This window comes from Microtus ochrogaster, chromosome 15 (assembly GCF_000317375.1).
Source record: "Microtus ochrogaster isolate Prairie Vole_2 chromosome 15, MicOch1.0, whole genome shotgun sequence".
NCBI classification, from domain to species: Eukaryota; Metazoa; Chordata; class Mammalia; order Rodentia; family Cricetidae; genus Microtus; species Microtus ochrogaster.
In genome coordinates this window covers 5,157,215-5,174,250 of record NC_022017.1, presented here as the reverse complement: position 1 = coordinate 5,174,250, position 17,036 = coordinate 5,157,215, and the positions used below count along the sequence as shown (strand labels likewise).

Genomic DNA, 17,036 nt, shown 5'->3' with positions numbered 1-17,036 from the left:
GCTTCCTCGGGCTACACCGAAAGAGATGCTGTACACGAACCCAGGAATTGGTGTGGGGAGTGAGGGACTTCACGTGACTATCCTTCCTGGACCTCCTGATCGGTCACGCTGCCTCTCTGTGCCTCCCATCGCAGATGGATTCCTGGCTCCCTCTAACTTTATGAAATCCAACCCACCCCGTCACAGGTCCGGCCCCACCCGAACTAAAAATGTGAGGGGCCAGCGGGAGTCCTTCCTCCTTCACAGTTTGCCGCACCTGCCCAGCTTCGGTTTCTCATAATCCCGCATTCCTCATAATCCTGCATTCTTGTTCCCGCCCTTCCTCCTGCCAAGACCCACCCAGGTGTTCCTGGGACCCTTCACTGCTCTGTCAGGGGTCGACACCAAGGCTTTCTCTGGCCTTGCTGCCAGTTCAGTTAGCAGACTGTAGCTAAGCCTGCTGCAGGCCTCTCCACCTCCACGGCGGAGCCATCTTTGAGATCGCTGTGACTCGTGCCCGGGTCACATTATTTATGGCTGAGGGCTTGCCCTTCCCCCAGGTTTTTGGAACTTAGCTTTGGAAAACTTTCTCAGTCCTCAAAGTCTCTGCATAGATTATCCCAGAAGAAGAGGGCTTGGACAAGTGGATTCTGGGAAACTGGCCAGTGTGAGGTTGGCAGGTCAGTGGGGGAGGGACTTTGAACCTTTCTAGAACTGAAGCAAGAGATAGGGAGAGGCCCTCAAGGTGAGCAACTAGATGAAGTCAGTGGAAGTGTCTTGGTGCCTCTCCCTGGCACTGGTTGGGGACTTATAGATAGGGAAACAGAGTCACAGACAAAACACAAGTCTGTGGGCAGTGAGGCCCAATCAGAAGCCAGGAATCCTGTCTCCCAGCTGACTTCTAGGGAGTGAGAACCTCATTTTGGCATCTCAGAGTCAAGGATGGGAGATGGGGGGATACAACAACCCTCCCCCCCGAGATGCCAGGCCTTGACCACCCACGTCCATAGTTTACACAAGTCTCAGTCCAGCCCGTCTGAATGGAGCAGCTGTGACTGACCCCAGGATTAATAGATGACGATGGATTTATCGCCAACCCCCGGCTTTGCCTCTGCAGTGGGGATGTGTGGATCACCATTGCAGGGCCCCTGCAGCAGTGGGCACTCATGCCAACTGCCCCACCCCCACCACATTCTTGGTTCCTTCCTTTCTCAAAGAGTCAAGGAAGAACAAAATTTCAAAGGCTTCTGTAATGTTTCCCAAAGGTGGGGAGGGGCAGGGACAGGAATGGATAGGCTACCTAGTCCCCTTTCCTGGGGGAGAAAACAGAGCCCCCTACATCCACAGAGCCTCCTAGCCTCCATCCAGTAACTTTCCACTGGCCTGGAGCTGGCCATGTGCACATGTGGGCTGCATGCTGCCCCAGGTGTGGCCCCTGGTCCCCTCTCCAGTGGGCACTCAGCCAGGACGGGGTGGCTGACGCACACTCTGCCTGAGATCCCAGCCGCCTGGAGGCCGATAAGGAGTTCTGGCCTCATCACATGGGATAGGCTCAAGGGATTGGCCCTGGCTGTGACCGTGAGCTGGGCAGCTTCCAAATTACAGAGATATGAAGATAAGGGGGCAAGGGCCCAGGGACTCTGGGCTGAGTGGCCAGGGAAGCTGGGGGAAGGGACATGGAGGCCTCCACTCCTCAGGCCTCAGGAGGCCTGACAGGAGGGACATAAGGCAGGACATAGCAGAAGACAGGGGGAGGCTCAGGAAATAGGTGTGGAAGGGACAGAAAGACAGCCCCTGGTAAGGGCTGCTCAGCAGTTAGAACTACTTTCACCTCACTTTCCCCTCAGGCCTGTGGAAACAAAGACGGGGTGTTAGTCCTGCATTCACACATGCCTGCCCAGTGACTGCAGTTTGACCGGCTGCCTTATTCAGTCCTCGCAACTGGCTGCGTGGGAGCTCAGGCCAGGCCCACATTTAGGCACATTCCCCTGTCCATCCTATGACCCGGGAGGGCAAACTGAGGCAAGCAATGGAAGCATCCCTACTCCTTTTATATTGTCCAGGTCTCTAGAACAAGCCACTGGTCCTAACAGCCGAGAGAGGGACAGCCTGGGACAGCTTCACCCCCAACACCCGGTGCCCTGTCCTTATGTTCCAGTCATGTCCCCTCAGTCTTTGCCCTTACAACCTGAGAGAAGAAGTAAAATCCTAGAGCAGGTTTGGTGGGGTCACAGTTGCAGCCAGTTTTCTGGGGTCTCCTTCCCACCTCTGAGGGGGCTTCCTCCCACTCATCCCCTGGGTCTGCAAATCCAGAGGTGCCCTCAGCCATGACTGTCCCACTTGGAGGATGTACTTGGGTGTCAGGGGCACCGCAGGGGATGGTGTGGCCTCAGGTCTGTTGGGCCCCAAGGATGGCATATGTACAAGCTACAGAGGGCTGGCTGCAGGAGAGAGCGACCGCTCACAAGCTGGCTGCAGCACGTTTATGTCTGGACTTGCAGGAACACAGAGGGGTCACAGGGCAGGGAAGGGACGTTCTCTGGAGGAACGTAGGGATGCAGAGGTCTCCTCATTCCCTGCTGGTGCCGAAAAGCTGCAGGAAGAAGGTGAAGATATAGATAATGTCTAAATAAATGTTGAGGGCTCCAAAAATATACTCCTCGGGACTCAGCGAGTGGCGACGGTTACCCATCAACAACTGGGTATCAAATGCCAGGAACTGGAAGAGAGGAAAGAATGAGAAGTCAGGTAATCAATCAGGGTGGACACTAAGGGGCCTAAGCTGCTGGTTTTAGGACCTGGTGGTTTAGTGATGGCCCAGAGCTTGAAATCTTCCCAACACCTTCCGCCCCTAATTATATCTAACACCTATTTACTGAGCACCTGTTTTCTTCCAGGCAGAGCTATAGCAGAGGGCACAGTCCCTGCTCGCTAAAGTCTGGGGGTGGGGGGATGTTAGAGAGATGAGAGGAACCCACAGTAATGCCAAGTGCCTTCCGGCAGTGCTGAGGGTTAACAGGAGTCTGTCCTTTTGGCAGTTAACTAGGAGTCTGTCCTGGGTGAGTGTGGCCACCTATGAGGGCCTCCTGAAGCAGGGGGCTTTCTGTTGAGACAGGCTTCATGCTGCTGTCCAGGTCCTGTTCCGTGTCTGAGGATAATGCACAGTATTCTAGGAGCTTGCTATATGCTTTACGGACATCAGCTCCTTCCAGTCGAAGTGCCCTTACTAGAGGAAACTGAGGCCAGAGATGTAAAATATTTACCCTGCTCCACTCACGTGGGGAAATGGCAAACCCGGGGTTTGAGCAGGCTGGCCCCAGCGCCCACAAACCCAACCATTCCCCTCTGCTGAGCTCTGCAGCACGCAGGATTAACGCGTCTCTCGTCTCCCGATCTCCCAGGGGAACCTTCTGGGCCTAGTGGATGATTCTGCACCAACTGCCTTAGCCACAGCTCTCCTCTGTCCCCAACCATCCACTGCCCGCAGAGACTCCGCCCCTCCCTCAGAGCTTTCCTCCGGGTTCAGTCTTGGCCGCAGAAACCTCTTGCAAGCAGCATATGAAATTAGGCAGGCAGAGTCCCCAAAGTCTCCCAGTGTCTAAAAGGGGAAGAACTGGATCTACACGGGCTGAGGTTTCTTTAGATTCATTCATGTTCGGCACCTAGCTCCTTCATCACTGAATGCAGAAGGCCTGGGTTCCTCATACACCATCCCACACACACGCGCACAAATGTACCGGGTGACAAATGCATGCCAGGGACTAAGAGACAAATCTGTGTGCTTTGGCGAGGCTCACTGCCTAATGATGTGGGGGAGAACTAGATAATTACGTGGAAGCTGGGCCCTTGCTATAATTAGGGCTGTGGAGTGAGAGCTCCTGACTGCTCAAGAGGACGGTGTCCTGGGAGGGTGACATGTTACCTGGGGTGTGAAGGAGCCGTGGGCATCGGCTAGGCTGGACAAACTTAGGAGGCCCTGGGGACCCGAGGGACCTGTTGTGAACGGTGAGGAAGTACAGTGGGGGCACTGTGGGAAGGCAGGTGACAAGAGGGAGGTCACCTGACCTTGGAGCTTGGATTTGCCCAAAGGGAGGCTGAAAGATGTCCCGATCCATTCCCTTCACCCCATCCAAGAACTCCACTCCCTGGACCCAGACTCCTTGGGATGTTTTAGATGCAGCCCCCAGGGAGCCTGGGAGGATTCTTGCCCTCCATGCTAATGCCACACAATACAGGAAGGAAGCAGAGACTCCAGCACATGGTACATGAGATGGGTCATCCCCCTGAAGGTGTGGGGGGCAAGGGTGACTCTGAGCTCTGTCTTGAAGGTCATCCGGCTTGGAGACTGTCCTACCACTTACTCAGTCAGGAGAACGAACACGATGCCTTCTCTTTGGCCTGCGAATCCCTAGCTGTGAGGGAAGATGGGGTGTTTGCCTCATGAGGCTGTTGCCAGCCTGCGATAACCAAGCTGTGTCTGAGACACCTGACCTCCAGCTGGTACCTAATGAACCGTAGCTGTTACTGGGGCTCTGCCGGCGTCTGCAGGAACAGCATCCTCCCAAAGACAAGGCAGGCACTGCTAATGAGACTCAGGTGGCTCCGGCATCGTCAGGGAGGCAGAGGGATCTGAGGGGACTCTGCACAGTTTTAACAGAAGGGAAATGGGGAGCTGCAGTGAGGGTTGAGGGGGCCCTCTATGCTAGGATTGGGCCTCCCAGCACAGCAGCATTAAGGGCAGGGCCTCCCCGAACACAGACTGAAGCTGGAAGGCTGAGGTTTGAGTCTTTGCTCCAGGTTTCAAGAGTCAGTTTGGCTATGTGATCTCAGTGCCTCCATTTTACAAAGCAGGATGGCATCGAGGGTCACAGCACCCTGACTGTACAGAGGCCTCGACTGCCATTATCCCTCACTATCGTTTTTACTCCAGTCTACTTGGCAGAATGAGGTTTGGCTTCCTAAGTGAGGTTTCCTCTGCAAAGAGAACAAGCGGGGGGTGGCAGAGGGGGGCTCAGATGCTGCGGGCTGTTTAGCGGGCACAGCTGCCAAGCAGAAGTTAATAAATCGCTGAGCTAGCTTATCCATCAGCAGTGCTTGGTTGATTTCCCAGAGCCTGGTCACCCCTGGGTGAGCTCATGAAATAGAATCTTTCAACCTAGAAGGCTTGGACCTGATCAGGTTTGGGTGCCCCTCCAAGGAACACCCACCCAGAACAGCTAGCTGGCTGCGGAGAAGCGTGGAATAATAATAACTGCTCCACCTGCGCTTGGCCCTGGCCCTGGATACTCATCCGAATGGTGCTAACAGGGGTGGCTGCCCCAAAGGAGTTACCATCCACTGCTGCAGCCTCATGCAGAGAGCCAACCGGGAGCCTTTTACTTACTTGTGCTTGCTCATATTTACTGAGCACCTACTATGTCTCAGGGAACTTAGAACTGACAGTTTAATGAGAGCAAGAAACATCATCCAGAATTCCATTATAAGGGCCAGCATGATGGGGCAGATGAGGGTACTTGCTATCAAGCCTGGTGGCCTGGACTTGATCCCTAGAACCCACACAGCAGAGAGAAATGACTTCTATGAGTTGTCCTCTAATCTCTGGGGCACACACGTGTACAAACACACACGCAAATAAATGTAAAATGATTTTTTAAAATCCCATTATAAGCACGCATTACTAAGGGAAAAGTAACCGGCTAGCGTCTCCATGGTGACTGAAGCATTGCCAACCTTCTGAGTCCTGAGCCGGCAGTGGGTGGCCTTGTTTACAGTTAACATACTAGTTGCAAACTAAGATCAGCTGCTGACACCTGGAAATGTAACTGTTCCCCCTGGAAAGGTTAACTTGTAGCTGAACACGGGGCTCTGCAGGAGCGGGTGGGATGGGGCCAGAGGCAGTGCAGCATTAGAATATGAGTAATGAATCTGGACTATATGACGGTCCTTATACATGCTACTACGTTAGCTCAGCTCACTGTCCCTGTGTGCACAGGCAGGTGGGCATTGTCTCCGGTCAGCCTATGGGGTTAGGGGTCTTAGAGAGAAATTTGGCTTGCTGATGGCCACTTGTCTGGTGCTGGAACCTGACCACACCTCTGTTCTGGTGGAGCTGGGGCAGAGTGGGCTTGGGGGAGGGGAGTGGGACCCTGTCCTAATTCTCCTACTCAGTAGGGCTGAATCTAAACCAGTGGTTGTCAACCTTCCTGATGACCCTTTAATACAGTTCCTCATGTTCCATGACCCCCAACCACAACATTATTTTCATTGCTACTTCATAATGTAATTTTGATACTTTTAATGAATCGTAATATAAATGTCTGATATGCAACCCCTTCCAAAGGGATCACAACCCACAGGTCGAAAAACACTGATCTACAGACTCTGGCCACGTAACTGACTTGACCCTGACCCTGCTACATTGGGAATTAAGCTTTTATCTGTTGTTTGTCCTTCCCTCAAACATGGCTCAGAGGTGAGGCTAAGGCACTCTGAGAGAGCCACACCATGGGGAGGCCATCAGCAGACAAGGGATAAATATTAAAAACCTGGGGTTGCAATGTGTTGAGCCAGCAGGTTGGTCCTACAGAAAAGGCACACAGCGCAGGAGCAGAGAGCCCTGGCCATTCTTGGAGGGCGGGTTCTCACAGAGCTTTACTGGAAACCACCCAGTCTGACAGGAGCCAGCTAACGAAACTGACGCAGGAGCCACTTAACAAAACTGACGCAGCACGGCGAAAATGTTTCTGTTATCTGCTACCATGAGAAGAAAGCAAGCCGCAGAAAAGTCCTTATCACACCGTTGCACAAAAGTACACGTGTGAATAAGAGCCTCTAAGCAAGCACGTCTGTAGAAGTCTAGGAAGAGAGTGACTGCCCATCATGGTCACCACGGGGGAAGGCAAGGAGCGTGGTCAAAGTGCTTGCTTCATCCATATTTAAGATTTTCAAAAGCTGAAACCCAGGAGTGGATGTATTCCTATATTGTGAAGAATAACATATACAGAAGGATTAAAATAGCACAAGACAGGCTCGTGACTGTTTTAAATACTCATGTAAGCCTCTGTGATGAATGTCACATTTCTGTCCCCACTGTTGGGTGACATGCCTGAAGCACAGGGAATATAACCAACTTGCCCTCATCACACAGCCAAGAAGACAGCTCAAGTCTGCTGATACCAAAGTGCCAAGAGAAGCAATGGGGGTGCACGCATGCTGGTGTGTGTGCACGCATGTGCGTGTGTGTGTGTGTGCACGCATGCTGGTGTGTGTGCACTCATGCTGGTGTGTGTGTGTACTCATGCTGGTGTGTGTGCACGCATGTGCGTGTGTGTGCACATATGTGTGCTATAAGAATGGAATAAGAAGCTTGGCGGTGGTGGCACATGCCTTTAATCCCAGCACTCAGGAGGCAGAGGCAGGCAGATCTCTGGGAGTTTGAGGCCAGCCTGGTCTACAAGAGCTAGTTCCAGGACAGGCACCAAAACTACAGAGAAACCCTGTCTCGAAAAACAAAAAACAAACAAACAAAAAGAATGGAGTAAGAAGAGATGCACACAGAACCCTTTGCTCAGAGAAACACAGGCTTCCTAGTTGAACGGCACAGAGGACTGAGCTCCTCTGGTGCTCTGTCTGCTCTTTTAGAATGGGAGGGTGACTTTGCCCTTTGTGATGCCCCCCCTACCCACTTCTCTTTAAGACAGGCTCTTGATATGTAGGCCAGGCTGGCCTCCAAATCTCAGTTCTCCTGCCTCCCAACTCCTGGGTGCTGGCATTAGAAGCACACCCAGCCGTAGCTGGAGGGCTTTGGATTTGTAGGAAAAGAAGCCGCCAGGGGCTGTGGCTCAGCTAATAAAAGAGAGATCTTGAGAACCCGAGTTTGGATCCCCAGAACAAACATAGAAGCTGCCTACATCATGCATTTGGAATACCAAGTGCCGGGGAGGAAGAGATAGGCAGATTTCCCCGAGTCAGCCTAGTGGGACTTGTGATGATAATTTGTTTGTGATCTAACAAATAAAGCTTGCCTGAAGATCAGAGTGCAGAGCTAAGCCACTAGTTAGTCATAGCAGCCAGGCTGTGGTGGCACAGACCTTTAGTCCCAGCACTAGGGAGGTGGACATGGGAAGGGATAGGGCTGGGCGGAGAGAGGAATATAAAATGGGAGGAGACAGGAGCTTAGGATTCAGTCTGAGGTCTTGAAGAGACAGAATTTTGACCCCCTTTAGTCTGAGGACTCGGTAGAAGTAAAAGGTCTCTCTAACGTCTGGCTCTTTTACTTCTCTGATCTCTCAGCATTTACCCCCGTATCTGACTCTGGCTTTTTATTATTAAGACCAATTATAGGTACTGGTGCGCTAGTTCCAAGTTCAGTGAGAGATGGAGAGCAATTAAGATTGTTGTCTACACTGTCTTCTGGCTCTACGCTCATGGGAATACACGGGCATGCAGCACACGCTCACACGAACACATACAGACATGCACACACTCACACAGACACACACAGATAAGCACACACTCATACAAACACACACACAAACACACACAGTCATGCACACACACACACACACACACACACACACACACACACTGCATACACATAGAAAAGAAAGAGGCTGTCCTGTCAAGACCTCAGAGCTTCCTGCCTGACTGCAGGCATTATGGGGCAGCAGGGGAATGGGGACAGGCTGCTGAGTGGAGGCCTGGCCTCCATTGTTTGCCTGACACCACAGGAAAGTCTCTTCTCTGGCTAAGGTTACAGAAGTATCAAAGCCACAAGCTTCGCACCTCCAAGCAAGCCCTTGGAGGAGTAGAGTCTGGCAGGAATTGCAGCCAGTGAGTCTGGCAGGAATTGCAGCCAGTGAGTCTGGCTCAGGAAGCCAGGGAAGCATTGTATAAATGTGTGTGAGAGTAACCACGGCAGAGAAGGCAAGACTAGAAAGTCGTGCTGGAGAGCACAGGCTGGGAGACCTCAAAGCATGGCCCTGACCTTGGACAGCCTCTGCTCCTCTCAGGTAACTGGCCACATGCCCTGCCCTTCCTAAGCACTAGACATAGCCAACTCATTTTAAAGTCACAACCCCTAAGGGGTGTGATGTTTTATTACCATTGATTAATCAAGAAGATTTTTGACCTATGGCAGGGCAGAATATCGCTAGGTGGGAGAACTAATCTGAATGCATGGAGAAAGAAGGCGGAGTCAGGCTGATGCCAGCCTTCCAAGAGGCAAGATGTGAGGTAGCAAATCATGAGCCTTGTGATAAAATATAAAATAATAGAAATGGGTTAATTTAATATGTAAGAGCTAGCTAGGAATATGCCTGAGCCATTGGCCAAATAGTGATGTAATAATACAGTTTTTGTGTGGTTTATTCCTGTCTGAGTGGCTGGGAAACAAAAGCACAGTCTTCATTTACAGGGGTGGGTTCTATCACTGGTTCCACTTAGAGAAACCAAAGAAGATATTTCCTAGTGGGAGTGGCTCGCACAGCATTCCAAACATGATGCTCTGGCTCCCAAGCCCTGCCCTAACATAAGAATGACAGTAAAGGCTGCCATGTACCAAGTGCTAAGTTTCTCTTTATCTCCTGATGGAGGTGGGTCTTGTATCAATAATAGTCAAGCTTGTAGTCATGTTAGTTAGATTTTCTAGATATATAGAGATATATTTCAGTAACATAGAGATTCTTCATATCTTTCAAAGACTGCAGGATATGGCATTTAATGTTTTAATAACTTAGGGTTTTTCATGACAATGAGACACGTCTGCTTCTGGCAGCACCAATCTACTTCAAGAGGAAGATGGGCATCGAAGAGGCTCCTTAAGGAGTTTGATAGCCATTTGGGCAAGAAACTGCTCTTGCCTGGACTGATACAAAAACTGGACACAAAGAACCCGCAGAGAGAGGACTGCTGAAATTGCCTATAGGTGAGATGGTCTTTTGGGGTTCCTGACTCATGAAAGAGTCTGTGAGACATTCTGCAGGACGCAGAAAGTGATTGAACTGTCTTTGAAATTTCCTGCTTCATGGAAGAGTCTGCTGGATACTATGGGCCTGTAGGCTGAAGATGGATGCCCCAATGGTACAGAGGAACTTTGGGTGACTGTCCAGGCAGTGAGATGTCTCTGTCATTTCTAGAATTTGGATTTCTTGTTTGCTTAGGAAGTATTATATCCTTCTGGAGTCTTTGATAAAATTAAAGAATATATAGATAGTTATAGTTTTCCTTAGTTATGATGAAAGACAAAGTAAATATAAATATTGTAACTGTAATCCTTACTTGATAACTGTTTTGTTATATGTAATTTTATTTCTTTTTTGTTTAAACAGAAAAAGGGGAAATGATGGAGGTGGGTCTTGTATCTTATCTGTTGCTTTCATTGGTTAACTAATAAAGAAAACTGCTTGGCCTGATAGGACAGAAAATTAGGTAGGCGGAATAGACAGAACAAAATTCTGGGAAAAAGAAGCCGAGTCAGGCAGTGGCCATGATTCTCCCACTCCAGACAGACGCAGGTTAAGATCTTTCCTGGTAAGCCAGCTCGTGGTGCTACACAGAATATTAAAAATGGGTTAGATCAATATGTAAGAATTAGCCAATAAGAGGCTAGAACTAATGGGCCAGGCAGTAATTAAAAGAATACAGTTTCCATGTAATTATTTGGGGTAAAGCTAGCTGGGTGGTGGGACGCAGCCCGGCCCGCTGCTCCTTCTACAATCTCCTTTGCAAATGACCTTCACAATAGACTTGTGAACGTATGGGAAATTAGTTCCATTGTATAGATGAAGCAAGTGAGGCCCAGAAAGATCCAAGGGACAAGCTTACCAAAAGTCACACTAGGGTAAAAATGAATAAGGCCTGGATGTGATTTGGTGGGGATGTCCTGGCCAGCAGAAGGGCTTCTCCTCTCTGCATGCCCGTTGTCCCTGCCCATTATGTCTCTGCTTGGTTCTGCGGTGGACAGCCGCATGCTGGACCAAGAATTGGAATTTCTCTCTCCGTGCCCTGCCCTGCATAGCTGGTGGGCGTAGTGAGTTCTCTTGCCTGCTTCTGCACAGTCTCCTAGTCATCCTGATCCCTCCCCTTGGGGACAGGGTTTCCTTTCTCCTCTGTCTGGCAGGCTGCTTTCCCGACCATTCAGGTGTCACGAGGTGTTGGTGGGAGGATTAGAATCTTAGGAGGGTCACTGTGGTATCAGTGACCAGGAAGTAGACCTTAGGACGGCCAGTTGACCACACCCTCCTCCTACTTCAGACCCAGCCACCAGCTTCACATGGCTCAGAGGAAATAGCACCTCCTGTGGCAGAGGAAGGGTGACAGAATGGAAAGTCCTCACGTAGTCTTGAGGCTCATATGACCCCTCGGAACAAGAGAATGAGTTTGACAACCTTGGCCCATGGGGCTGGTTTTCACTGTACATTGTTGCCTTGGTTTGAGGAAGACTTGGCCTACACTATGGCCCTCACTAGGCGACCAAGTGAGAGGCAGAGCAAGGATAGGGGACTAGAAGATTCCCTTAAACTTCTGAGGTGCTCAGGGTTGCCTTAAACTGTGTCAGAGAACCCAGAATCTCTGTGGGGCTGGATGGAATTAGAGCTTCCTCCAGGGCGACAGGCTAAGAAGGCCACTCTAGGTCCGTAGCCCCCCAGTTTTGTTTTCCTGTCTTGTAATGGGCAGGGTTGAATCAAGAGGACTGTGATACTTAGGCTGTGTGTGCATACGCGTGTATGTGTGCGTGAATGTGTGTGTGAGTGTGTGCACATGTGTCATGTGTGTGAATGAATGTGTACGTGTGTGAGTGTGAACGCATGAGAGAGTATGAGTGTGTGTGCAAGTGTGTGCATATGTGTGTGCAAATGCACGTGTATGTGGTGTGTGTGGATGTGTGAGAGTCTGTGTGTGTGCGTATATGTATGTGTGCATACACAATTGCTCTCTCTGGGCCTCAGGAGGGACTAAGAACAGATGGCTTAGCATGGTAGTCAGGGGTCAGCACCCAGACCTGGGGGCCTAGCACCCCATACAGAAAACTTCCCTCCACTCTGTCAGGCCTCGCAGCCTCCAGTCTTGACACAGCACTTGACCTGGAGACACAGCACCAGTGCCCACTGGTCTCCCAACCTCTGGCCCATCCACCTGACTATTTGCTGATTTTTCCAAAGTGTGTGGCCTGCCATTTTTCATGGAAACTCTCAGTGGCTCCCAAGGTCCTTGAGCAGGCTGCACTGGGTCAGAAGGCAAAGTTCTCTTCCTAGTGCTCCTGAGTTCTTGCGGCCCTCGTCTAATTTCTTCCCTGGATTTCTGGGACTTGGCTTCCTGTTTTGGGTGGCTGGGACGGCTAAGCCACCCCAAAGACGGTCGGGTAATGTTAAAGCAGCTTTTTCGGATGTGGGACCCTGGAGGAGCAGCTGTTGTGTGGGGCAGACTAGCCAGGCCTTTGGCCCTGCCCTACACAGTTTCTGCCCAGCCCCACAGCCCTGCCCCATCACCCCAGCCTGGCCCATGATTTACCTCTCCAGAGGGTACTAGTGGAGAAAGAACGGCAGAGCCACTCAGAGCCAACACCTTCCCACTGACTCACCCACTTCTACGGGCATTTCAGCCCCGGCATCCAGAAAGGGGTAGAGGCAGGGGTCAAGAGGCAAGCTCGAGGCTTCCTGACAATGCACCAAGGCTGGACGTGGGAGAGACCTAGAAAGGCCTTCTCGAGGCTGGACCAGAGCCCCGTGAGGCCGTGACTTCCAAGCTGGGTGGCCCTAGTCTGAAAGATGGATTTCTCAGAGTGGGAGCTGAGGATTGTGGGACTCATTGGATGGTCTCAGTCTCTGTAAGGCCCAGGCTGGTGGGAATAGGGAGGGAAGGCCCTGCCAAGGGTTCAGGGCCTCATCTGACTATTTTCTTTATCCCTTTCTCATATATCCTTCATGAGGCAGTCATCAGGCCAGGGGGTTCTGTGTGCCCCTTGTCTTGCCTGACTGACTGCAGAGCAGAGAAAGCGCCCATTGTGTGCTCCAGCTAGAGGGGCACAGATCCCACAACAGGTGACGCTGGAAGAAGTTGGCAGAGGCCAGCCCTGGACGCCAGGCAGGGGCCAGCACTAGATGCTAGGCAGGGCCAGCCCTGGATGCTAGGCAGGGGCCAGCACTGGACACCAGGCAGGGGCTTAATGAGAAGGCACGAGATCTCCTTCAGGGGCAGCTGCTGATTTTGGAATGCATCGTGGCATCCAAGGACCTGTCTTCCCTTCCCTTCCCTAGGCAGAAGGGCACACCCACACCCTCTCTTTATGTAACCTTCAAGATGATCACAGCCAAGGCTTTGGATGAGTTGATCGAATGAGACATTGTGGGGGTCACTGGGCACCAAAGTTCCTCCTCCTCCCTGTGACTCAGGGAGACACCTGGGCCAGCTGTGCAACTGGGCCATCCCAGCATCTCAGACATGCCCTGCCCCCACCTCGCTCCCCTGACACCCATTAGCCCCACAAACATCTGTGGGTGTCTGCTGTGTAGTATACCATCTCAGGTGCTGGGGCTACATCAATGAACAAACCAGAGTGGTGGGTGAACCCCACTCTCAAGGAGTTTAAATTTCCCCTGAGTCAGAAAATATCAGAAAAATTAGAAAAACAAATCAGAAAAATCCAGAATGTGTTCGAGGAAGACATAGATGGGCTAGTGAGAGTTAGGCGTCCAGGGGGAGGGGGCAGAGCGTGAGTATGGGGGCGCGCTGTGCTGTGAAGGGGACAAAATATGGGAGTAATGGAAACTGGGGGTCTCAGGGGACAGAGGAGCAGATCAGGTGTGGAGCCCCGGGTGTGGAAGGAGCCTGCTATGTCTAGGCATCAAGGGACCCAATGGATGCAGCAAAGTGGGGGAGGAGGAGGTCAAAGGTGGGGGGACCTGTGGGAAGCATCTGGCTGCTGGATGCGAAGAGTGGGGTGTGGGGGGTTCCCACTCCTGCCTGCTAGCTGGATCAGAGATGTGGGCACAGCCGGGGATGCTGCAGGGGCATTGCAACAAGCCTGGTGGGAGGCAATTGTGTCTCCGCTGGGAAAGAAGGGCTCTGGGGCTTGGCAGAGGACTTGAGCTCTAGGTAAGGGATTCATCCATGAGACCTGGAGCTGAGTCTGATGTGTAAGGAAAGGAGTAGAGCTGCCAAGGAGTTTTTCCTGAGTGGGGACAATGAGAGAGGCTGAGGGAAGAACCTAGAGGCAGGGGCACCCAGGAAAAAGAAGACTCTTGCACATGTTATAGGAGGAAGGGTCTGTTAGATTGCGAAGGGCGTGCTGTGGCAGCAACTGAGCATTCCAGTCCGGAATTCAGACACTAGGGCTGACAGGTGCAAATTTACAGTCGTCAGTATAAAGCACAATATTCAAAGCATGGAGGTTGTCTGGGCTCCTGAGGGAAGGAGGCAGAAAGAGAAGACTCAGAGACCCAGCGCAGGACGGGGTGGGGCCTGCTAAACAAAAACAGGAAGCAGGAGGCATGGAGGATGCTTCTGGGGGACTGAACAATGAGTCAGATTCCGCTGAGCTGGGCCCCCGAGGGCTGAGGCTGCTGCTGCTGGCTTTGGCCCCCTGGAGGTTGCTGATGAACTGGATGGCAGCGTTCTCCAGCGTGCTCAGTGGGCTAAGGATGAGCTCAGTGGTAGACTTCACACTTAGCATGTACAAAGCCCTGGCTTCAGTCCAAGAGAGAGTGGGAGCAGAAGGATAGAGGAAGGGAGGGGGTGGGTAGGGAGAGTGACGGGCAGCCGGGAGGCGTGTTGTAGGAGAGGAGCGTAGATTCTTAAAGAGCTTTTGCTATAAGTGAGGAACAGAGAATGATCAAGGGCTGTATGGTGATGGGGGTCAAGAGTATTCTGGGGTTTTTATTTTTCTTTAGATGGGAGAAATTACAGCGTGTTTCCCTGCTGACACAACAGTCTAGTAGAGAAATCAGCACATGAATGATACTCACCAAGATAAAGATGATAATGAGGGGAGGGAAAAAGGACACCTCTCCCCAGGTGACCAGAGAGGCACTGGACACCAGTTTCAGGATATCAGCCCTGGGCCTGGACCTGTCTTTTCCTGGCCATGAGACTCTGCCAGTCCCACAACTTAACCCTTAGGGCCTCCAACGAGCAAGGCAGCTCTTAGAAGACCAGCCTTGTTTCCTCCCCTGGATTGTGGTACAGACACAATGAGACAATAGGTGTGAAAGTGTTCTACAGGACACCATGGGTGGGACAGGTGGCTGGGATCATTTTTATCATTCTAACAACACAAGAGATTATTAAGCAGATTAAAGGCTTAGTACCTTCCACCCAGCCCTATCTGTATGCACAGCTTCCACGCCTGCTGCCACCTGATCCTCAGGAAGCAGCGTGCATGCCCTGGCCTTCTACAGATGCCCGCTCTTCTCCAGCTGCATCAGCTTCCTCGCCCTGGTTTGATTCCTCGCCTGACCCTAGCCATGGCCGCTCTCCGAGGCCTCCTGATGCTACTGCCTCGGTTTGTGGCCCCGATTTTGCCTTCTTACCGTCCTCCCATTCCTTTTCCAGAGCTGACCTGGAAGGAGGCATGCTCCTCAGATGATGGAGTGGGCATCACTGGTTACCCTGGGTAACCATCATCTGGTTTATTTAGGAGTTAGGGTTTCCAAGAAGTGGGATTTCCAGTGGAGACACTGGGAATGGCACTAACTAGGCGCAGCACCCCTGAATCTTGATTTCAGAGCTGGTCTTTACTGTAGATGTTAACCCAGAACGTCTGATGTGGAAGTTACTTGGCTTCACTTTGCAGTGCTTTCAACCTCAAAGTCTCTAAAGAATGAAAGATAACTTTAAAGTTCTGATCCTCCTGCTTTGGTCTTCCAAATGCTAGGATTACAAATGTGCATCACCATGATGGGTGGATGACAGAGGAATTTTTTTTTGAGACAGGGATTCTCTATGTAACAGCCCTAGCTGTTCTAGAACTAGCTCTGTAGACCAAGGTGGCTTTGAACTCACAGAGATCCACCTGCCTCTGCCTCCTGAGTGTTGGGATTAAAAGTGAGCACCAACACCCCCTGGCAGAAGAAGTAATTTAAGGTTGTCTATCTCCCTGGGATGTATTGGAATTTTTGTCATCCATGAGTCTTGAATTGGTGACTAAACTGGGAACTCTGATTACTTAGCAGGGCTGAGAGGGAGGAAGTCTGGCTTCCCATGAAGATGTTATGGACGCCAGCTGTCTCTTGGGTGATCCTGGGGTACGTGCTCAGGTGCTCAGGGCCTACCTGACCAAAGGGTATATTGGGCTGTCTTGCACGGATAGGTTTTGGTTATGTTATCTGGGCACCTGCTTCTAGGCACTTCCCACCTGGCTGCTGCCTTTCATGGGCCTCTCAAGCCAGATGTCCGAGTTCTCAGCCTTGTCCTACCGTTTTCTAGGATGCCAGGATGGCTTTGGAATGTTACCTGACACCACCGAACTTCCTCTTTGTTGTGATGGCAGAAGAGTGAAACCTGTCTGCTAGGTGTGGTGTGGGAATTAAGAACAAAAGAGAGGCGGATGGCAGAAAGTGAGTGCTCACTTTTAGCTGAGCCTTGGGTGTGCAAGCCCATAATACCCGTGCCCAGCAGGCTGAGAGATGGGAGGACTGCAAGTTCAAGGCCAATTTATTTTGTCTGTTTGGTTTTTGGTTTTTCAAAACAGGATTTCTGTGTGTAATGGCCTTGATCTGTCCTGGAACTCATTTTGTAGACCAGGATAGCCTAGACCTCACAGAGATCTCCCTACCTCTGTCTCCCCAGTGCTGGGATTAAAGGCATACATCACTACCACTTAGTGAGGTCAATTTGTTTTAAAAAGCCAAATAGGTATATAAATGCACAAATAAATAAATTAGCTATTATTGTGAAGTGACTTTGGTGAGAACAGTAAAGAACAATTTCCCTCTAATGAAGCCTTTCGCTAGGTATGTGAATCTTCTTAGACTGCCCTAGGACTGTACTAACTTAGTCTATATAGTAGGCTATCCCCCACACACAGTAGGCTATCCCCGACACACAGTAGGCTATCCCCC

General features: G+C 51.1%; 1 protein-coding gene across 2 annotated transcripts in view; it reads right to left on the bottom strand.

Moving 5' to 3' along the window:
* Positions 1 to 239: 239 nt before the first annotated feature.
* The window catches only part of Faim2 (Fas apoptotic inhibitory molecule 2), a 33,899-nt gene continuing 17,102 nt past the window's right edge, over positions 240 to 17,036 (bottom strand). For both annotated transcript variants that reach the window (XM_005353914.3, XM_005353913.3), the window contains exon 12: positions 240 to 2,698. In XM_005353914.3, the coding sequence (XP_005353971.1) occupies positions 2,549 to 2,698 (150 nt within the window). In that variant the 3' untranslated portion in view covers positions 240 to 2,548. The remainder of the gene's footprint in view (positions 2,699 to 17,036) is intronic.